Source organism: Enhydra lutris, unplaced genomic scaffold, assembly GCF_002288905.1.
Source record: "Enhydra lutris kenyoni isolate GAN:26980312 unplaced genomic scaffold, ASM228890v2 scaffoldscaffold13, whole genome shotgun sequence".
Lineage (NCBI taxonomy): Eukaryota > Metazoa > Chordata > Mammalia > Carnivora > Mustelidae > Enhydra > Enhydra lutris.
This window is the reverse complement of record NW_019154097.1, coordinates 37,380,480-37,397,938: the sequence shown is the minus strand read 5'-3', so window position 1 is coordinate 37,397,938 and position 17,459 is coordinate 37,380,480. Positions and strand designations below refer to the sequence as shown.

At 57.3% G+C, this 17,459-nt stretch overlaps 1 protein-coding gene across 1 annotated transcript in view; it reads right to left on the bottom strand.

Moving 5' to 3' along the window:
* LOC111145467 (calmodulin-regulated spectrin-associated protein 1-like) overlaps positions 1 to 17,459 on the bottom strand; it is a 53,112-nt gene that overhangs the window by 28,761 nt on the left and 6,892 nt on the right. The window contains exons 3-4 of the mRNA XM_022500363.1: positions 3,089 to 3,351; positions 1,958 to 2,119 (exon numbers count right to left, since the gene is read on the bottom strand). Coding sequence (XP_022356071.1) covers positions 1,958 to 2,119; positions 3,089 to 3,351 — 425 coding nt within the window. The remainder of the gene's footprint in view (positions 1 to 1,957; positions 2,120 to 3,088; positions 3,352 to 17,459) is intronic.

Genomic DNA, 17,459 nt, shown 5'->3' with positions numbered 1-17,459 from the left:
CCAGCAGCTGGAAGCACCCAGTTGTGCCTTTAAGCCTACATATTACATCCAAATGAACAAAAATGATGAGAGTTTATATTAAAACACTACATTTCCAGCTGGTAAGGTTACAGCAAATATGTATTTGATTTTGTTTACTCATCATGCTTTCTAAATTTTCTATAATGACCATGTCATTTCGTTTATAAAGGGAAAAACTCAATGAAAGTTGTTAGAGGGGAAAAAGGCTAGAACTTGAACTTCAGCGGTGAGAAAAGGAGTAACATAGAGCACAAGGTCAAGACACGCTGCGGAGGCCGTGTGGCGACGGACAGCGGCTCTGTCTGCGGCAACCACGGCTGGGAGAGAGCTGTCCAATCGCTATGCTGACCTCCTGAAACGAACGCAGCTTTGCAGGTCACCGGTAAGAACACACACACCCAACGCCTGACCACAGACGCTCACGCTGGATTTACAGAAACCCCGGCGGCGAGCGCAGGCGGGGCTCGCTCGGCAAAGCGGCGGACTCTAGGTTTCACCTTAGCTCATGATCTCAGGACGGTGAAACCGAGCTCCGCAATGGACGCCACGCTCCGCGAGAAGCCTGCTGGAGAGTGTCTCACTCCCTCTTCCTCTGTCCCTCCCTACCTCTCGCTCTCAAAACAAAAAAAGAAGGAAAGAAAGAATCACTCAGGGTTCAGTTTCCTATGGAAACACAGCAGCCCCAAACATCATTTTTTTTTTTAAAGATCTTATCCATTTGACAGAGAGATCACAAGTAGGCAGAGAGGCAGGCAGAGAGAGAGGGAAGCAGGCTCCCCGCTGAGCAGAGAGCCTAACGTGGGGCTCGATCCCAGGACCCCGAGATCATGACCTGAGCCGAAGGCAGAGGCTTAACCCATTGAGCCACCCAGGCGCCCCCCCAAACATCATTTTTTAACCAAGTTCTTGTGGGTGCTTCCGACACGTGTGGGATTACACAAACGACAAGTAAGACATGCGGCGACAAGTAAGAGGCGACCTGCTGGGCCATGGCCAGCTTCCAAGTCCACACCAGGACCCAGAGGTTCCAGTGAACCCTGGAGAAGCCCTCTACCTCACTGGGAAGAGCTCTAGGTCGTCTGGTCCTCCCATCTGATCCCCCTGACCTACACCTGGGTGGGAAACCAAGTATACAACGGGCGTCTTAGTGAGTAGTTACGACAGGCACTTGACATAAGGCCTTGCTTCTCAGGACAATGAAGGAGGCCCTTTCACCAGGGCCTGGCTTCACCACGTTTGACTCATTCCATCGCCACGGATCCTTACCTCGCCTCTTATTAAAGCCTTACACTGTAAGAATGCACGCACGTCTGTATAAGGAAGTCATTTACAACTCGTGGCACACTCAAACAGCGTGACAGGGCACAGCTCCGTCTTCTGTTCCCTCTGCTTTATGACCCAATCGTCCCCCAGTGCACACGTGCAAATAAGGATGCTTATTAACCAAAAAGCTTTGGTGAGGTAACCCTATCAATAACACAGGCCACTGAAAGTACTTCCACACTCTGCAGGTTACACTGGCGGCCCCTAAACTCAAGAAGGGGAAACGGCACTCAGGAAAATGCCACTTCTCTTTTAATCGCCAAAGTGCCTTGTAAAATCGAGGCCTCCTTGAATGCCCAGAGGCAGGGAGATGAACCTCGACAGGCCGAGAGGCGCGCTGCTCCTCGTGCCCCGCACACACCCCTCCTTTCCACAGTCAGGCGCGGAGCCCTCTCCGTCCGACGGCCGCCGGCACATGGCGCACACGGCGCACTCGCCTCCAGCCCCCACGGGCCCTGCCAGGGGCTGGTTCTCAGCGCAACACGCGAGGAGGTGCCTCCCGTCCTCTGCGGAGACAGCAGCTGCCGCCCAAGCGGCGCCCCAGCCCTTCACGCTGCTCGGGGAGACGACCGCAGCCCCTCGCTCCCGCTCCGGCCGCGGCCCCGGCGCTCACCTTGTTCACCCAGAACACCATGGCGTCCTCGAGGTCGTACGGAAGCTCCTTCGAGGCGCTGAATGTCGAGAAGCGTTTGACGCTGGCCACCACCTTCTCAATGCTGATCATCTCCACGGTGTAGGCCATCATGAGGGCGTCCACCATCGCCATGTGGGCGCTCTGGAAGCAGAAGCAACAGTCAGGTTCGACAGACTCGGCTCGCAGGCTCCAACCCAGTTCCGTTCTGTCAAGGTCGTTATCTGCACTTCATCCGTCCCCAGGCTCCGGCCGCCTCGGCACTCTGTGATGTGCAGGGCCCCGTGCGTTTCTCATCTCCATGACAACCTGGAGAGCCCCAAGGGGGGCATCCCTGTTTTGGGGCTGAGACTAAAGGTCCAAGGGGAAGAGGTGTTTCCGAGGCCGCAGGACCACGAACGGGCCCCCGGGTGCCAGTCAGGAGCCCTGAAGGCTCACAGCACAGCACACCTTTGCACCCTTTCTTCCCAGAACCGAGGAACAGCCTCTTGACTCGCACAACACATCGTCACAAAGCCCACGAGTGAAGAGCCACAGAACACAAAACGCCAGTGACCAGCCCAAGCAGCAACGGGGGAGCACGGGAAACCGCCCATGCAGTCCCACCAGCGGCGCAGCCCCTGGAGGGAAACGGGGCTGGGGAGAGACAGGCACGTTTCCTTCTGTATCGGGTCACACACGCGATGCGCAGAAAACAACCCAACGGGACAGGCTCAGGACGGCTGAGCACAACGCCTGCAAAATCTCTGCCTCCAGCTGCTTCATTAACAGGCCTCAGCCCACGCTCGGCGTCCACAAAGCTCTCCCAACGCCGACCAGCGCGGAGAGGAAGCGGCTCCTTCCCCACGCTCTGCAGCGACGGGCCCCCCGAGACACGCGCAGCTCAGGACCTCGCCGCACATGCGAACCTCAGCCAGCCTGCGGGACTCTCGTGCTCGTGCCACCTGTGCCTCAAGTTCTGGGACGACCACGCCACGCGCAGCTGAGCCACGGGGGGACAGCCGGCAGCAGGACAGGCCAGGGCGCCGTGCTGGTGGCCGCGTGGCCCTAGAAGCCCTAAAAGCAGTCCCTGCAGAGACAGCCCCCGCCCCCACAAACGTGCAGGAAACTCACCATCTTTATGGGCGCCTGGCTGAGGTCGGGGTCCGTCACGGGGGTGTCGTCGCTCTCCATCACGTAAATCCCTTTCCGGGACAGGGCCTGGATGACAGACTGGTGTCCCTGTAGGGCGGCCACCTGGTCCCCCTTGAGGATGAGGCTGCAAACACGGCAGTACAGCTCACTGGACAGCAGGAGCTTGAGGACGGGCGGTTTGATGTGCTCCTGCTCATACTGGTCAATGTAAAAGGGGTCCCTGAGGTCCTCGGGGATGTTATCTGAGCCAAGGGAAGAGAGGACCACGTGAGCGTGACGCGTCCGTTCAAATCACTGACAGAGCACAGAGCTGCCCCTGGTCCTGTGGGTGACTGATGACATAAAGAGACCCCAGGACTGCACACTCCCACACCTTCTCCCCTGGCAGAGGCAAATGGGCTGCTTACGCCCGCGGGGAAGGCCTGGGCAAGGCACACCCCGGAGCAACTTCCCCACCACAACCTCAGGGAACAAGTCTTCCCGACACAGGGGAACGAGAAGCAGGTGTGGGAGCCCAAACGGGGTAATGGAGGCAAAAAGCAACCGAGACACAGTGAGGCTGGGCGGCAGGGCACCTGGTCCCACCACCGGCGACGCGTGTGGCACCCAGGACCACCCAGCAGCTGGTCACCCCGTGGGACAGCGGGCAGCACAGCCGACATCAGTGCTGGGAAGGGAGTCGAGCGTATCTCTCCTCTGACATCCAGCTGGAGAGGAGAGCGAGGCCAAACACTGCGGTCTTTATGGACGAGAAGGCCGGGCCTCTGGCCACCGTGCCAAGGTCAGAACGGCGGTGCCGGGCCTTCACCCGACTTTGGACCAGGCAGCATCAGGGCCACCCAAACCGTGTCCATGAAGCATTACCACAATTCCATCAAATCGAGACTTCCGTCTCTGCATTACAAATGGGGAAACGGAGGCACAGAGCAAGTACACCACGTGCTCAAGCTCACAGGTGGCAGAAACCAACCACGAACGCAGTCTGAGTCAGTGTCTACACCACCTCCCGCATGAATACACCAGCTGTCTGTGCACAGCTGGGGACACTCGCTTTCTAAATGGCTGGAATGGCCGGCCCTGTGGTGTCCCTCACACTCGCCCTGCACGATGTCAACTGCTGTCCCCCAAGAGTGGGGACGCTCTGTACTCAAGTGGACTGGGAAACAGTCTACACAGAGGCTGGTCTCCGCTGGAGAGGCCCGCAGACCTTTAACTCTCCAGCCTGTGACCTCCCCCGCACACGCCGGTCGAGCTCTGGAACCATCCCCACCTGTGGAAGGGTTCAGACAAGCCCAGTCTCCCGAGGAGGCTGCTGAAGGAAACCCACGACACCCAGGGCTGAGACCCGGGGCCGGCAGCACACCCTCTCCCTGCACGGTCCAGGCTCTGGTCCAACTCTCAGTGGTACCGCCTGAGGAAGAGGCAAACTTGCCAGGGACCCCCAAAGCACCCTCCGCCTGCCCCCCCCGCCCCGCACCCTCCGTCCTCCGCACTGTTCTCAGAGCGCTGAGTGACTTCACTGTGCCTCTGGGCCTCCTCCATGTCCCCCGTCTCCTCCTCGGCGCTTACTTCCAACAACAGTAGCTACCACGTACACTGCCCTTTTGTTTTCAAGCTCCTGGCTCAAAGCCCGATGAGAGCATCAGGGTAGCCCAGCGGGCAGGGAGGACCAGGGCCAGAGGGTCACACCCTTACCTCAGGGACAAACCAGCCAAGGCTCCAGAATGAATGGACCCCGTCAGAGAGGATCCTATTTTGAAATCCAGGCTTCTGAATCACAACAGACCGTACCAACAGTAAAAGAAGCGAGGACTAGAGCAAAACACAGTGAGAAGATTTCTGCTTTCTTGGTAGGTGATGGTGACGTGAGAATGAGGGGCCGAGGCAGGGACCGGGTGCTAAGGGAGGGACAGGAGCCATCCTAGGGAGCAGAGAGCAGCCTGGGAGGACACACTTGGAGGACGCCAGACCTGGTCCCCAGCAGGACAGAAGTCAGGGGAGGACATTGAGCCAGGGAGTCCACGGTTCAAGGACATTTTCAGGGGAAACACACACGGCTGCCCTGGGCAGGGGCAGTGGGACCACCCAGCACTGGGACCTCGGGACCACCCCCACCAAGTCCTCTGCCTCTCTCCACGCCTGCCCCACCTCCATCCCCTCTGCTGGTTCCCCATTTCTCCAAACACTGGAAGGGGCACTCCCCACTTCCCAAGGCAGGTGACCTCCATCATCCACATCGCATCCGCACACCCTGACGCCAGCCCCTCCCCTGAGCTGCTCCACCCCTCTGCCCCCTGGAGACTGGCAGGTGGAGGCTGCCACCACAGAGCCTAGCTGGCCGCCAGTGACCTCCACCTCCCCCGCCCGCCCTCCTGGGCGGCTCCGTCTCAAGGTCAGCTGCTCAAACCTAAAGCTTCAGGGTCATCCAGTTCTCCTCCTGCCAACCTTCTGGCAACTCTGGCCGCCTTCCCCTTTGAAACAGATCCAGAAACTGACAGCCATTGCCATGGAGGGGACGGAACACAGGCACAGAGAGGGGCTGGCCCTAGGAAGGACAGGGGTCCTGGCACATAGGGGCAGAAAGACACTCGAGCTGAACCCCGGAAGCTGGCAAGGCTGGACAGAGCACCCATCACGGCCCAGCAGCTGCCTTCTCTTTTCCACGGGAGGCCCACTTAGTGGAAGCTTCAAAAATAATCACTACAGGGGCACCTGGGGGGGCTCAGTGGGTTAAGCCGCTGCCTTTGGCTCAGGTCACAATCTCAGAGTCCTGGGATGGAGCCCCACATCAGGCTCCCTGCTCCGTGGGGAGTCTGCTTCCCTCTCTCTCACTCTCTGCCTGGTTGTGATCTCTCTGTCAAGTAAATAAAATTACAATAAAAATCGCTATAAATGGATTCACATAAACCACTTTTTAATCACGGATGGACATGAACATGAGTCCTATCACTGACTCACCTAACCTGTGGAATCAGGACCCTGGCAGTTACGGGAGAATGATGCATCCACTCCAGGTACGCGCTCTGGACCTCGACACAGGCCCCCTGCTGCCCCGTGTCCCCACGGGTCCCTATACCCGTCCCCCAGGGCCACACCAGCCCCTCCCCACCCTGCCCCCCCCCAACAGAGTCAGCTAACCAGCTGCTTCGGGGGCTCAGCGCCTGCCAGGACTGCTTGGGCACATTTCTGAAATTTCCCATCGGTTTTACTGAAGTCAACAACCATTTTAAAAAAAGACAACTTGCAAACGTCTTGGACCTATGCCCAGGGACTGACTGTCCGTCTCCCCTACAAGCCAAGACCAGTTGGTCACAATCAGCCGCTAGCTTAGGTCTTATCTTCTGAGGACCTCCTGTGAGCCAAAAACGTGCAGAAACAAGGGGGTCCAACGAGGCAGAGCCACCGCCTGGGGCACAGCCTCTTCAGATGACTGAGAAGTCACCAAGTGACACGGACACAAGGCTCTGGGCACCATGTAGATGGGGACAGGGCGCAGTGGGGCACAGATGAGACCCCAGGCCGGCACAGCAGGGCAGGGAGCAGGCCGTCCGCAGCCGATGAGGCAGGAAGGGGGGCAGGGACGACGACACATGAGGGACACATGAGGCCAGGACCCTGACGAGAGGATTCTGGGAAACCACAGCTCGAGGCCGCAGGAGGAGCCCACCACACAGGCCACTTCGTTACTCGCCCACCAGGCGACCGACTAGGCTCCTACCCGCTGCCCACACAGGAGGGACTTGGGGCGTCCGTGGGGCCATCAGGGACTGAGGCGGGCACAGGTGCTCAGGGGGCCTAGAGTAACGGGGTTGACCGGCCTCAGGGGGATCGGGGGAGTCGGAGGACAGGGGTCACCGGCTGCCAGAGCCCCACTGCAGTCGGCGGCCTGAGTGGCGACAGGGGCTGGCTACGAGCAGGCAGCAGCGGGAGGGGCACCAGGTCTGCGCTGCGACCAAGGAAGACGGCAAGTTTCCCACCTGGCTGACGAGAGGCAGGACGGGGCTTCCGCGAACTCGAAAACCAGAAGCACAGGGGACGGCCAGGCGAGAAGGACGCTCTCCGCCAGGCACGACAGCTTTGTGGCGTCCAGGGGGCTCTCGCAGGGGTCTCAGCAGAGGCAGAAAAACCCAGAGACCCGAGTGCTGGAGAAAGGAGCTGGCTGGGACCCATGCCCCAGAAATCGTCAGGGCGGCCACGGGGAGAGTATGCAGAGGGCGCACCGCCCACCGATGGCTGCCAAGCCCTGACACGGAGAAGAGGTCAGGGCAGGGGGTACCCCAGAAGGTGGGGTCAGAGAGAGAACACATTTAAGTGGCAGTGATCCGCGACACAAGACCCAAGAGACTGGAAGGTGCCCATGGATTGACAAGTGGGAGGCAGCGCTGGCCCTGGGAGGAGCCGGGTGAGGAAGGGGGACGGAAGAAGGGGCTGCAGAGGGCCAGCGCCTCCCATGGCTTTGAGGGCGGCAGAGGGGCTGCAGGCGGCAGCGGGAGCAGCTCCGATCGACCGCGACCGCGACCGCGGGAGAACAGCCAGCAGACCGAGGCCTGAGAGCGACAGCAGAGAGCGCCACTGCTAGTGCTGCTGGTGGCCAGGTCTCTGGCCGAGAGGAATGGACAGAAGGAAGGAAAGAAGGATGGGCGGAAGGACAGACAGAAGGCAGGAAGGGGGAAGCAGCAGGAGAGTGTGAGGGCAGAGGCCACGAGCCGAAGGCGCTCCCAGTAGACAGCTGGAAGGCAGGAGGCTCCCAAGCGGGAGGGTGATGCCTGGCAACCGAGCAGAACATGGGGTCACAAGAGCGCGGTCTGGGGGACAGGGGTCCCGGTGACACAGGCCTGCAGTGACAGCAGGCACACAGTGGACGGCCAGCGACACAGGGCTAGCACCCACAGGTGCATGTGACGCAAAGGCAGTGTGGGCGATGGGAGGGCTCGGGCCAGCCGGCTCCACAGAGGGAGGGCGCAGAGCAAGTGCAGGAAGTGGAGATGGGCAGCAGGTGCGCAGGCGACAGAGGGCAGCGCCTCCGACCCCTGGGCCTCCCAGATCCTCAGGTGCTAAAAGGGCCTGTCCCCCTGTTCAAGGCAGAGACCTGAGTCATGGCGCTGAGGGCAGAGCTGGAGTCTGTGGGTCTCAGGTCTCACGCAAGTGCTAGCTGCCCCTCTCCTCCACACGACCGTCAAGAACTTTAAGAGGTTAAAGGGGCGCATCAAGGAAGCACCCATCCGTCGCTGTCCGCCCTGCCACGTTCCACCCTGCAGACTGACGCCACGTCCCCTGCACCCAGAGCTAGGCAAGGGAGCCCCCCGCTGACACCCCGCTACGGCCCCCCACTGAAGCCCAAGACCCCAACAGGCTCCAGCGGGGTCTGAGGACAGCAAAGACCACCCAGCCGCCATGACCAGAAGGACAGCACCTCAGCCCGGGGCTTCCCGCAGCCCCGCCGTGCCCTGCCGCAGCCCATCTCCCACCACGGGCGGGTGCCAAGACGTCAGCACTCGTGCCACTGAGAGTGGCCACTGCTGAGGTTCCAGAGGAGGCTGTGACGGTCCCCATCAAGGACACCTACGCCGCCTCTCATTGGGGACGCACAGGGACAAGCCCCACAAATCACCATCAGGGCAGTAAAATCGGCCAGAGGCCTTCAAATCTGCCCACACCCCAAGCCTACGCCAGGCGCACAAGAAAGCTGAGCAGCTGTGCCAGGCGGAACCCGTGAACCCTCCTGCCCTGCAGCCGCTGAGCGCAGCCGCGGCCACAGCCAACAGTTGTGCGAGCAGGCGCCCTGTGCGAGCTCCTCCCCACCGCCCTGCTGGGGCCGCCTGGGGTGCAGGAAGCACAGACTCGTCTTCCAGCCAGGCCAGGGGGACAGACCCTGGGAACCCCGCCTCAGAAAGCAGGAGCGGATGCTGCGTAGGGAATCCCAAAATCTGTGCGTCCTGTCCCACACGACCCGTGTGGCCGCGGTGTGACCCCAATGGGATCGGCACAGCAACGACTTGAGAACTATACTGGGACCCAGGTTTCGCTGTGGTGTCCTGTGGACCGACCAGAGTGGCCCAGGCCTTTCAGGACCAAACGAACACGGAGCTGAGCCGCACACGAGGCAGGCAGACTCGGTCTCGGCCTAACCGGGCTGCCGGTTTAAAGAAAACTTTCTAGATCTTAACAGGATCCAGAGTCTCCCATGTCAGCATCAGAACATCCAAAACACCATCTGGATTTACTCCGCAAAGAAAACAGAAAGAACCTACAGTCAAGAGACCCCCGACCCCGCAAGGGCCCAAACGTCAGAGTCCTCTGACAGGGACCGACCGGTGTTTACAAGTGCGCTCCAAGGAGGAAGAGCAAACGTTTCTTAAATGAATGAAAACACTAACACAAAACTCTGAGAAACTCCACTAAAAAGAAGTCCCAGGGTGGAGGGAAACCCAAGACCAGAGCAGAGGAGGGCCAGGCGCTGCTGAAGAGAAGAGGGGGCTGCAGACCGCACAGTGCTACCCCCCGGTAGGTGGAGACACTACGGCCCTGGCCCAGCACATGGCAACTCGGGAAGCAGAACTGTCAGCCCTCGGCAGGCCTCGCCCCGTCCTCCCTCTCCCCTCCACTTCGAGGCCGGGGAGTACAACTCGGAGAACAGCTCTCTGACCGAGGACGGTGCCTGGGGGAGGGAAGGGTTGAGCACAAACCCCAGTGCCAGTGTCCTGGCAAGACCCTCCCAGCTCACACCTCAGAGACTCCCCAGGAAGTGCTAGTCCCTCTCTCCCCAAGGAAGAGACAGCACTCGCAGCTACCCCCCCCTGGGGTTCCACCGCGGGCGCCCACCAGCAGGACCAGTGTGAAGGAGGTGAGTACCCCGTATCTGGCAAGGGAAGACTCATGACCAGACACAAAGTCAGGACCCTTACACACCCACACGGAGAGGAGCTGTCCAGTACTGGGAGGCCGCACACCCCAGACGGTACACACAGAACTGACACCTTCGAGGGTCCGGCTAGCTGACGAGGACAAGGTCACCGGACACGTTCCAGAGAGCCCACGCTGCTGCAGCATGCTGTCCGGTCCACCCTGTGTCCCAGGAGGACCCTGCAGCTGGGGCGCCTGGGGGCTCAGTCTGTGAAGGGTCTACCTTCGGCTCAGGTCATGGGCTCAGGGTTGTGGGATCGAGCTCTGTGTCGGACTCCATGCTCAGTGGGAAGCCTGCTTCTCTCCCTCTGCCCCTCCCCTTGACTTGTGCCTGCGCTACTGGCTCGGCTCTCTCAGATAAATAAAATCTTAAAAAAGAAAGAAAAAGAAAAATAGAAAGAGAGTAAGCCACGTTTCTAGCACCTTTCAAGTTTTAAGGGCAAAATTTGGACTTGCAGGGCGGGAAGAGCAGGGAACCCGGGTAACCTTGCAGACGCTCTCGGCTGAAAACCCCAAAGGCTGCACCCCAAGAACGGGCTTGAACCAGAGGCTCAGCAGACCCTGAGAGCAGCTGGAGCAGCACCCGGGAGGGAGGCGACCGGCGACTGGGGCCAGGGTCTACAAACGCACGCTCCTCCCAGAGGAAGGCTCCGTCTCAGACCTCCGAGGGTCCCTGCCATCCCCCAGACACCGCATCCACTCAGCACAAATGACAAGAAGCAGAGGAGCAAAACCACAGGACATCCTGCACAAAGCCAGCAGAGACAAAGAGCAGGAGCAGCCGGCTCCCGGGCCTGCCGGACTGCCAGGCTGAAGGAGGTCAGGACAGCCTCTCCCCACGGACCACCACGAACTCCGCAGGGAACCGAAAGCAGCCACGGGAGGGTTCTCGACGCCAACAACAGCAGGCAACTGTGCGAGCAGAAGCCAAGCCCGAAGGAGCAACACGTACGGGGTCCCCAGCTCTGTACCCGGCTCCTCTCCTGCCTCTGAGCCGAGGGCAGCCCGACGTAGCACCGCACAGGGGGCACACAAAATTCTGACACAAACCAGGTCCTTCCTGCCAGATGACCAAGGAAAGGGCCCTCCATGCTGGCAAGTGGGACCTGGGCTTGATTTCCCTCTTCCCTTCCAGCCCGCCCTGGTCACAGGACGGTGGGGACAGTGCAGGAGACAGAACACGAGAGGGGAGGGGCCCCCATGGTCTGAGGACCTGAGGGCAGCTGCCGTTTTCCCACCTCTCTTCGCTGGCCGCCCCACCCCCGGCACGCTGGGACTACACGGTGACATCGTGGGCAGCTAGGACTCCACCTGAAGCCCTGTCCTTCTAGCCGGAGGAAAGGGGCTTCTTGAAGCCAGAAAGTGTAGGGAGAATCCAAGAAAGGAGAGAACCAGGAAGGGGATCCCTAATTCCATGGATGAACCCACACAACCCTGAGCTACGTGCATGTGGGAGAGACCCAAAGAACCAAAATGACCTTGAACGCACTGCACTCAAACAGCACAATAGGTGCTGAACCTAAAGGTGATTACTACCACCCACTACAAACAAAGCACCAGGACACATCAGCAGTGTCGGAAGACTTCAGCAGGACCTAGAACACGCCCCACAGCACAACAGTCAAAATGTCCAACGCACAATCCATAATTCGTCAACACGTAAAAACGAGGAAAGGGGCGCCTGGGTAGCTCAGTCGGTTGAGCGTCTGACTCCGTTTCGGCTCAGGTCATGACCTCAGGGTCGTGGAATCCAACCCATGGGCTCCATGCTCAGCGCAAAGTCGGCTTGGGACTCTCTCTCCTCCTCCTTTACCCCTCCCCCCTCACGCACTCTCACTTGTGCTCTTGCTCTCTCTCTAAAATACATAAACAAATCTTTTTTAAAAAATAAAATAGGGATGCTTGGGTGGCTCAGTGGGTTAAGCCGCTGCCTTTGGCTCAGGTCATGATCCCAGCGTCCTGGGATCAAGCCCCACACTGGGCTCCTTGCTCGGCAGGGAGCCTGCTTCTCTCTCTGTCTTTGCCTGCCTCTCTGTCTGCCTGTGCATGCTCTCCCTCTCTCCCTCCGACAAATAAATAAATCTTTTTAAAAAATAAAATAAAATAAAATAAAAAACAGGAAAATGTGACCAATTCTTGGTGGGGGGGGACTCAAGCAACAGATGCCAACCCCGAGATGACCACGATGTCAGAATGACCGACTTTAAGCACGGACTACAACCAGGCTCTACAAGGTCAAGGTCAGGACTCTGGAAATAAATGAGACGATTAAAGTTCTCAGCAGAGAAATAAAACTGGGAGAAAAAAAGAACCAAAATTTGAGGACAGAACAATATGGTGTATCGACAAAATGTTCCCTGAGCAGGAAGGAGAATGAAGAGGACGGGGAAGTGGGTCAGTGAAGTGGAGACGTGTGTGTGACATCATCAAGCTGAAGGGACAGACGGAAGAGAAGGAAGAGCCTTGGGGAGCAGTGGGGCCACATCGGACGTCTGACGCCTGTGCTCCTGCAGGGAAGAGACTGGTGCCCGGAAGCCTCTGAGTAAGTCATGGCCAAACTCTCCCCGCAGTTACTGGAAGACACAGGTCTGCAGGCTTAGGAAGCCCAGCAAAACCAAACAGAACCGACTGGAAGAAAACAGTGCCCAGACGCATCCTGATTAAACGGCAACGAAACAAAGACGAAGCAGCAGGTTCCAGAGACGACGGCCGGGGTGATGAGCTGGAGGCCTCCGCTGACTTAAGGGTAGTTAGCAGAGGCCTCCAGCTAAACAATGGAAGGAGAAAAGACAAGACGAAGGGGCGCCTGCGTGGCTCAGTCGGTGAAGCACCTGCCTTGGGCTCAGGCCAGGATCCCGGGGTCCTGGGATCGAGTCCCACATCGGGCTCCCTGCTCAGCAGGGAGTCGGCTTCTCCCTCTCCCTCTGCTGCTCCCCCCGCTTGTGCTCTCCCGTGTGTGCGCTCTCTCTCTCTCTCAGATAAATAAAATCTTCAAAATCTTTAAAAATAAAATAAAAATATAAAAGTATAAAAAAATGAAACATAAAATATTTAAAAAAGACGGGGAAGCATTTTGACAGAAACGCAATCTGGAAATTACAAAAAAAGAAAAAAGAACTTGACAGGTAAGAAAAATGACGAAGCAGAAGTTCCAGAACAAAAACGTACAGTAACTAAGCTTCATTTTACAGACTGGACTGGTGAGCCGCAGACCAGCCACGGAGGAGAACGCGCAGCAGAGAAGGAAAACGACGGAGTCTGCAAGTGTCACAGGAAGAGGGAGGAGAGAAAACACGGGGCAGAAACTATCCTCCAGCAAACACACAAGAATCTTCCATACTTGCAAAGTTCACGAAACCCAGGGTACAGGCGGAGGCGCACGCACGGAAGAGCCTGCTGGCGGTGCGGCAGAACCGGAGAACACAACACAAACTCAGAGCAGCCGTGAGGGCCCTGTGGCCAAGTGCTCAAGGACAAGGGGGCACGGACTTGTCCCTCCCTGCTCCTCTCCTCTAAGTCCAACCACAAACCTTGGAAGAAAGTCAAAAGACAACCAAAAGGAGACTATGAAAGCCGCCTGAGGAGGGCAAACCGTTCTGGGACCCCCGGACTGGAGGAGTGGCACAGCCACGGGGCAGCTCATGACCTCCCACGCAACAGGAGTGTCCAGACCGGGCTTTCTTGACCCTCTGCCTCACAAGAGAAGGCAAGCCGAGTGGGCTCATTCCTGCCCCACACTGACCGGGAGCCCCACACAGCAGGCCGGCCCGGCAGAACCAGTGGGGGCAGACAAGAAGTTGCACTACTGAGCAGTCTGGAACACCTCGCTCCACACAGCCCCCAGTCTGGAAGTACTCTCCTTCCATCCCCCATCCTCCGACAGTCTGCACAGGGGGACCCCACCACGGCCAGCACCCGGCCCGGGACAGGCTCTCTGTCCTCCAGAGACGCCAGGCCGTCCAGCACCAGGAAGCTCTTCCGCCTCCTAAAAGCAGCACCAGCAGGCACAACGGGAGCACCCCCGGCCGCAGACGCACCAGGCAGCCATCCCGAAAGCACTCGGGCCCTGAACATTAGACTGTCCTTGGCACCACGCTGCACACAGGTAGGCCCAGGCCGGCGTGCTGTGCTTGACTAGGGATGACGCTGCGGGAACTGAAGATGGGACCCAGAGGCTCCCAACACAAAAATGATCGAAAATCCCTTGTCACACCCAGAACCAGGAAACTCATGACTCATGAGGAAAGACCACCGACTGACACCAACACCAAAGTGAGCAGAACGTCGGAGTTCTCCAACGAGGACTTTAAAGTAACTATCATTAAAGTGATTCCACAAGCAACGACAAATCCTCCTGAAACAAGAAAAATTGAGAATTTCAGCAAAGAAAAAGAAGTGATAAAAGAACCGAATACAAAACTGAAAACCAGAGCAACAAACTGCACTGGCTGGCTGGGCTCAACAGCGGACGTGACAGAGGGCGGCGGCAGTGAGCCTGTGGGCAGAGAGACACAGTCCCCCAAGCTGGACAGACAGACAGCACGCCGAAGACAGATGAGCCTCCGGGCCTGCAGGAGAGGAGCATGAGAGCCAACATCCAGGTCCCTGGAGTCCCCGAACAGAGGGGACAGCGAGCAGGGCTGAAAGAGTATGAGGAGAAAATAATGGCTGAAAACCTCCCAAATACGGCAGAAACGATAAATCCACAGGTTCCAAGAAACCGAGTGAACCCCAAATAACACAAATCCAAAGAAATCCACACTGAGACACATCATCACTAACTTTTGAAAATTAAAGACCAAAAAATATTTGGAAGCAGCTGAAGAGAAACCCTGCACTCCAAACAGGGGCCCCGAGCTCGACGGACAGCAGGTCTCTCCCGGAGCCACATGGGCTGGACGCAAGCGGCACACCTTTTTCGCGCGCTTGTGGTAAAGAGCCATCAAGCAGATTCCACATCTGGTGAAGGGATGAAGGAGAAATAGAGACATTTGAAGTGGGAAACAAATTTTATTTATCTACTTATTTACTTATTCTGCCCAGGGAAGGGGCAGCGGGAAAGAGAGAGAAACTCAAGCAGACTCCACCCTGAGCATGGAGCCTGAAGTGAGGCTCAATCCCACAACCCTGAGCTCATGACCTGAGCTGAAACCAACAGCTGGAAGCCCAAATGACTGCACCAGCCAGGCACCCCCAGACACAGGAAAACTTAAAAAAAAAAAAACAGTAATTTCCAGGGCGCCTGGGTGGCTCACTCAATAAAGCCTCTGCCTTCGGCTTGGGTCATGACCCTGGGGTCCTGGGATCCAGTCCCACATCAGGACCTCTGCTCAGCAGGGAGTCTGCTTCTCCCTCTGCCTCTCACCCTCCTCAAACCCTCTCTCACTCTCTTTCTCAAATAGATTTTTTTTTAATTTTCTTAAATATTAAAAAAAAATGTCCAGCAAACCTTAAACGAATGTCTAAATTGATAGAAGGGGGAATCCTGGAGCATCAGGGAGGAAGAGTAACAGAAGGGTACTGATAATTTGGTTAAATGCAACAGACTATCCTCCTCATGAGTTTTCTGAACGACATCTGGTGACAAACGAAGACCCCAACACCCTCTGATACTCACAACAATGGTATTTAAGGTGGGGAGAGCAAAGCGACCAAGGTGGAAAAAGGTTTTTGACACCTCACTCGAAATGGCCAACCGGGTGAGTCCCACACACTGTGACACCCAGAGCTACTGAGGGAACTGGAGACGTGCTCCTGCAAACAACCTACACTGATCAAGACGGAGTCCTGAGAAGTAGTCAAGCGATCCATGGGAAGGCAGAAAATGAAAACGGGAACAAGAAGCATAAAACACAATAAAATGTCAGACTTAAGCCTTAACTACTAGCAACTCCACTAAACGTAAACACCCCAAGGACCACACATAAAAGACAAAGACCGGCAGGGTGGACCAATACTGCCATGTGCTGTGGACAAGAGATTCGCCTCAAAGTCCATGACGCAAGAGGCTGGAAATGAAGGGACCAGAGCGGCAGTGCCAGGAAAACCCTGTTCCCAAACAAACACACGAGTGCAGGCCTTGCTCCAGCAGTACAGGACACAGCAGAAGGCAACTGAAGACACAGAGATGTATCACCTAACGATAAGAGGGTCAACCCATCAGAAAGACATTAAGATCCTAAATGGGAACGCACCCAATTAGAGCCTCCGAACCTGAGGGAAGAGAAGAGAAACGGACAAGTATGCAAGCAGGGGTCAGAGCTTCAACACTCCTACCGGCAACCGACAGAAGCGCTACGCGGAAATCGACGAGGGCACGATCCCACCCAGCCGAGGAACCCGGCGGGCACGTGCAGACCACTGCATCCCACGTAGAAAACGCATCTCCTCCAGCGCCCAAGGAACGTTCACCACAAAGACCTGGGCAGCAAAACAAACTCCAAGAAGTTTAAAAAACTAGAAATTCTACAGAGTATTACCTCACCACAGCAGAGTCACACTAGAAATCACGACAGAAAAACAAAACAGGAAAATCTCAACACGTGGAAATCACACTTAAAAATAACTCCTGGGTCAACGAGAAGCATCAAGGGAAACAGAGCTCACAAAACTGAATAAAAATGAAAACACAACATACCAGACGTATGTGGGATGCAGCAAAGGCAGTACCAAGTGGGAAATTTATAGCACCGAGCACTGAGACCAGAAAAGGAAAAAGGCTTAGTAATCTACCACCCCGGGAACCGAGACAAAGAGCAAGCAAAGGAAGGGCGGCAGGTGCGGTCTCTGTGGGAGCGGAATGTTCTGTGTCTGCATCCCGCAGCGTCAGTAACCTGGCTGTCGTTCCCAGTTGCCGTTCCGCGAGAAGTTACCACAGGGGAGACTGAGGAAAGGGGGCCCAAGACCTCACTGTGTAATTTCTTACAAATGCCATACTAACACACCATTATCTCAAAATAAAAGTTTAATTTCTTAAAACACTGTCCAAAGACCTGAAAACAACCAACAACAACAACGACAAAGAGTCAAACGGCCAACAAGCCTAGAAAAAAGTGCTGATCACCGAGTCATGAGGGCAACGCACACCCGAACCACCAGGAACCAGCATGACCCGGGCGCCCAAACGGCTGAAGTTACAAAGACCGACAGTGCCAGGTGCCGGCAAGGACGCGCGTCGGCTGGGGCTCTCACACTTCGCTGGTGCAAACAGGAAGGGGAAGTGAAAAACACCGCGTGACCCAGCAACTCCAGGGCCAGGTGTCCCCCAGGACGATGGAAACAGATGCCCACACCCAGCCGTGTCCGCGAGCGCCCACGGCGGCGGTATCCGTGGCAGACAGAAGTCCCAGCGGCCATGCCCGCGGGAGCAGCCAGACCACAGGGGCCGCCGCTCGCCCCACGCAGCAAAAAGGTCTGCACACGGAGAGCTGAGTCTCCAAATTACCAG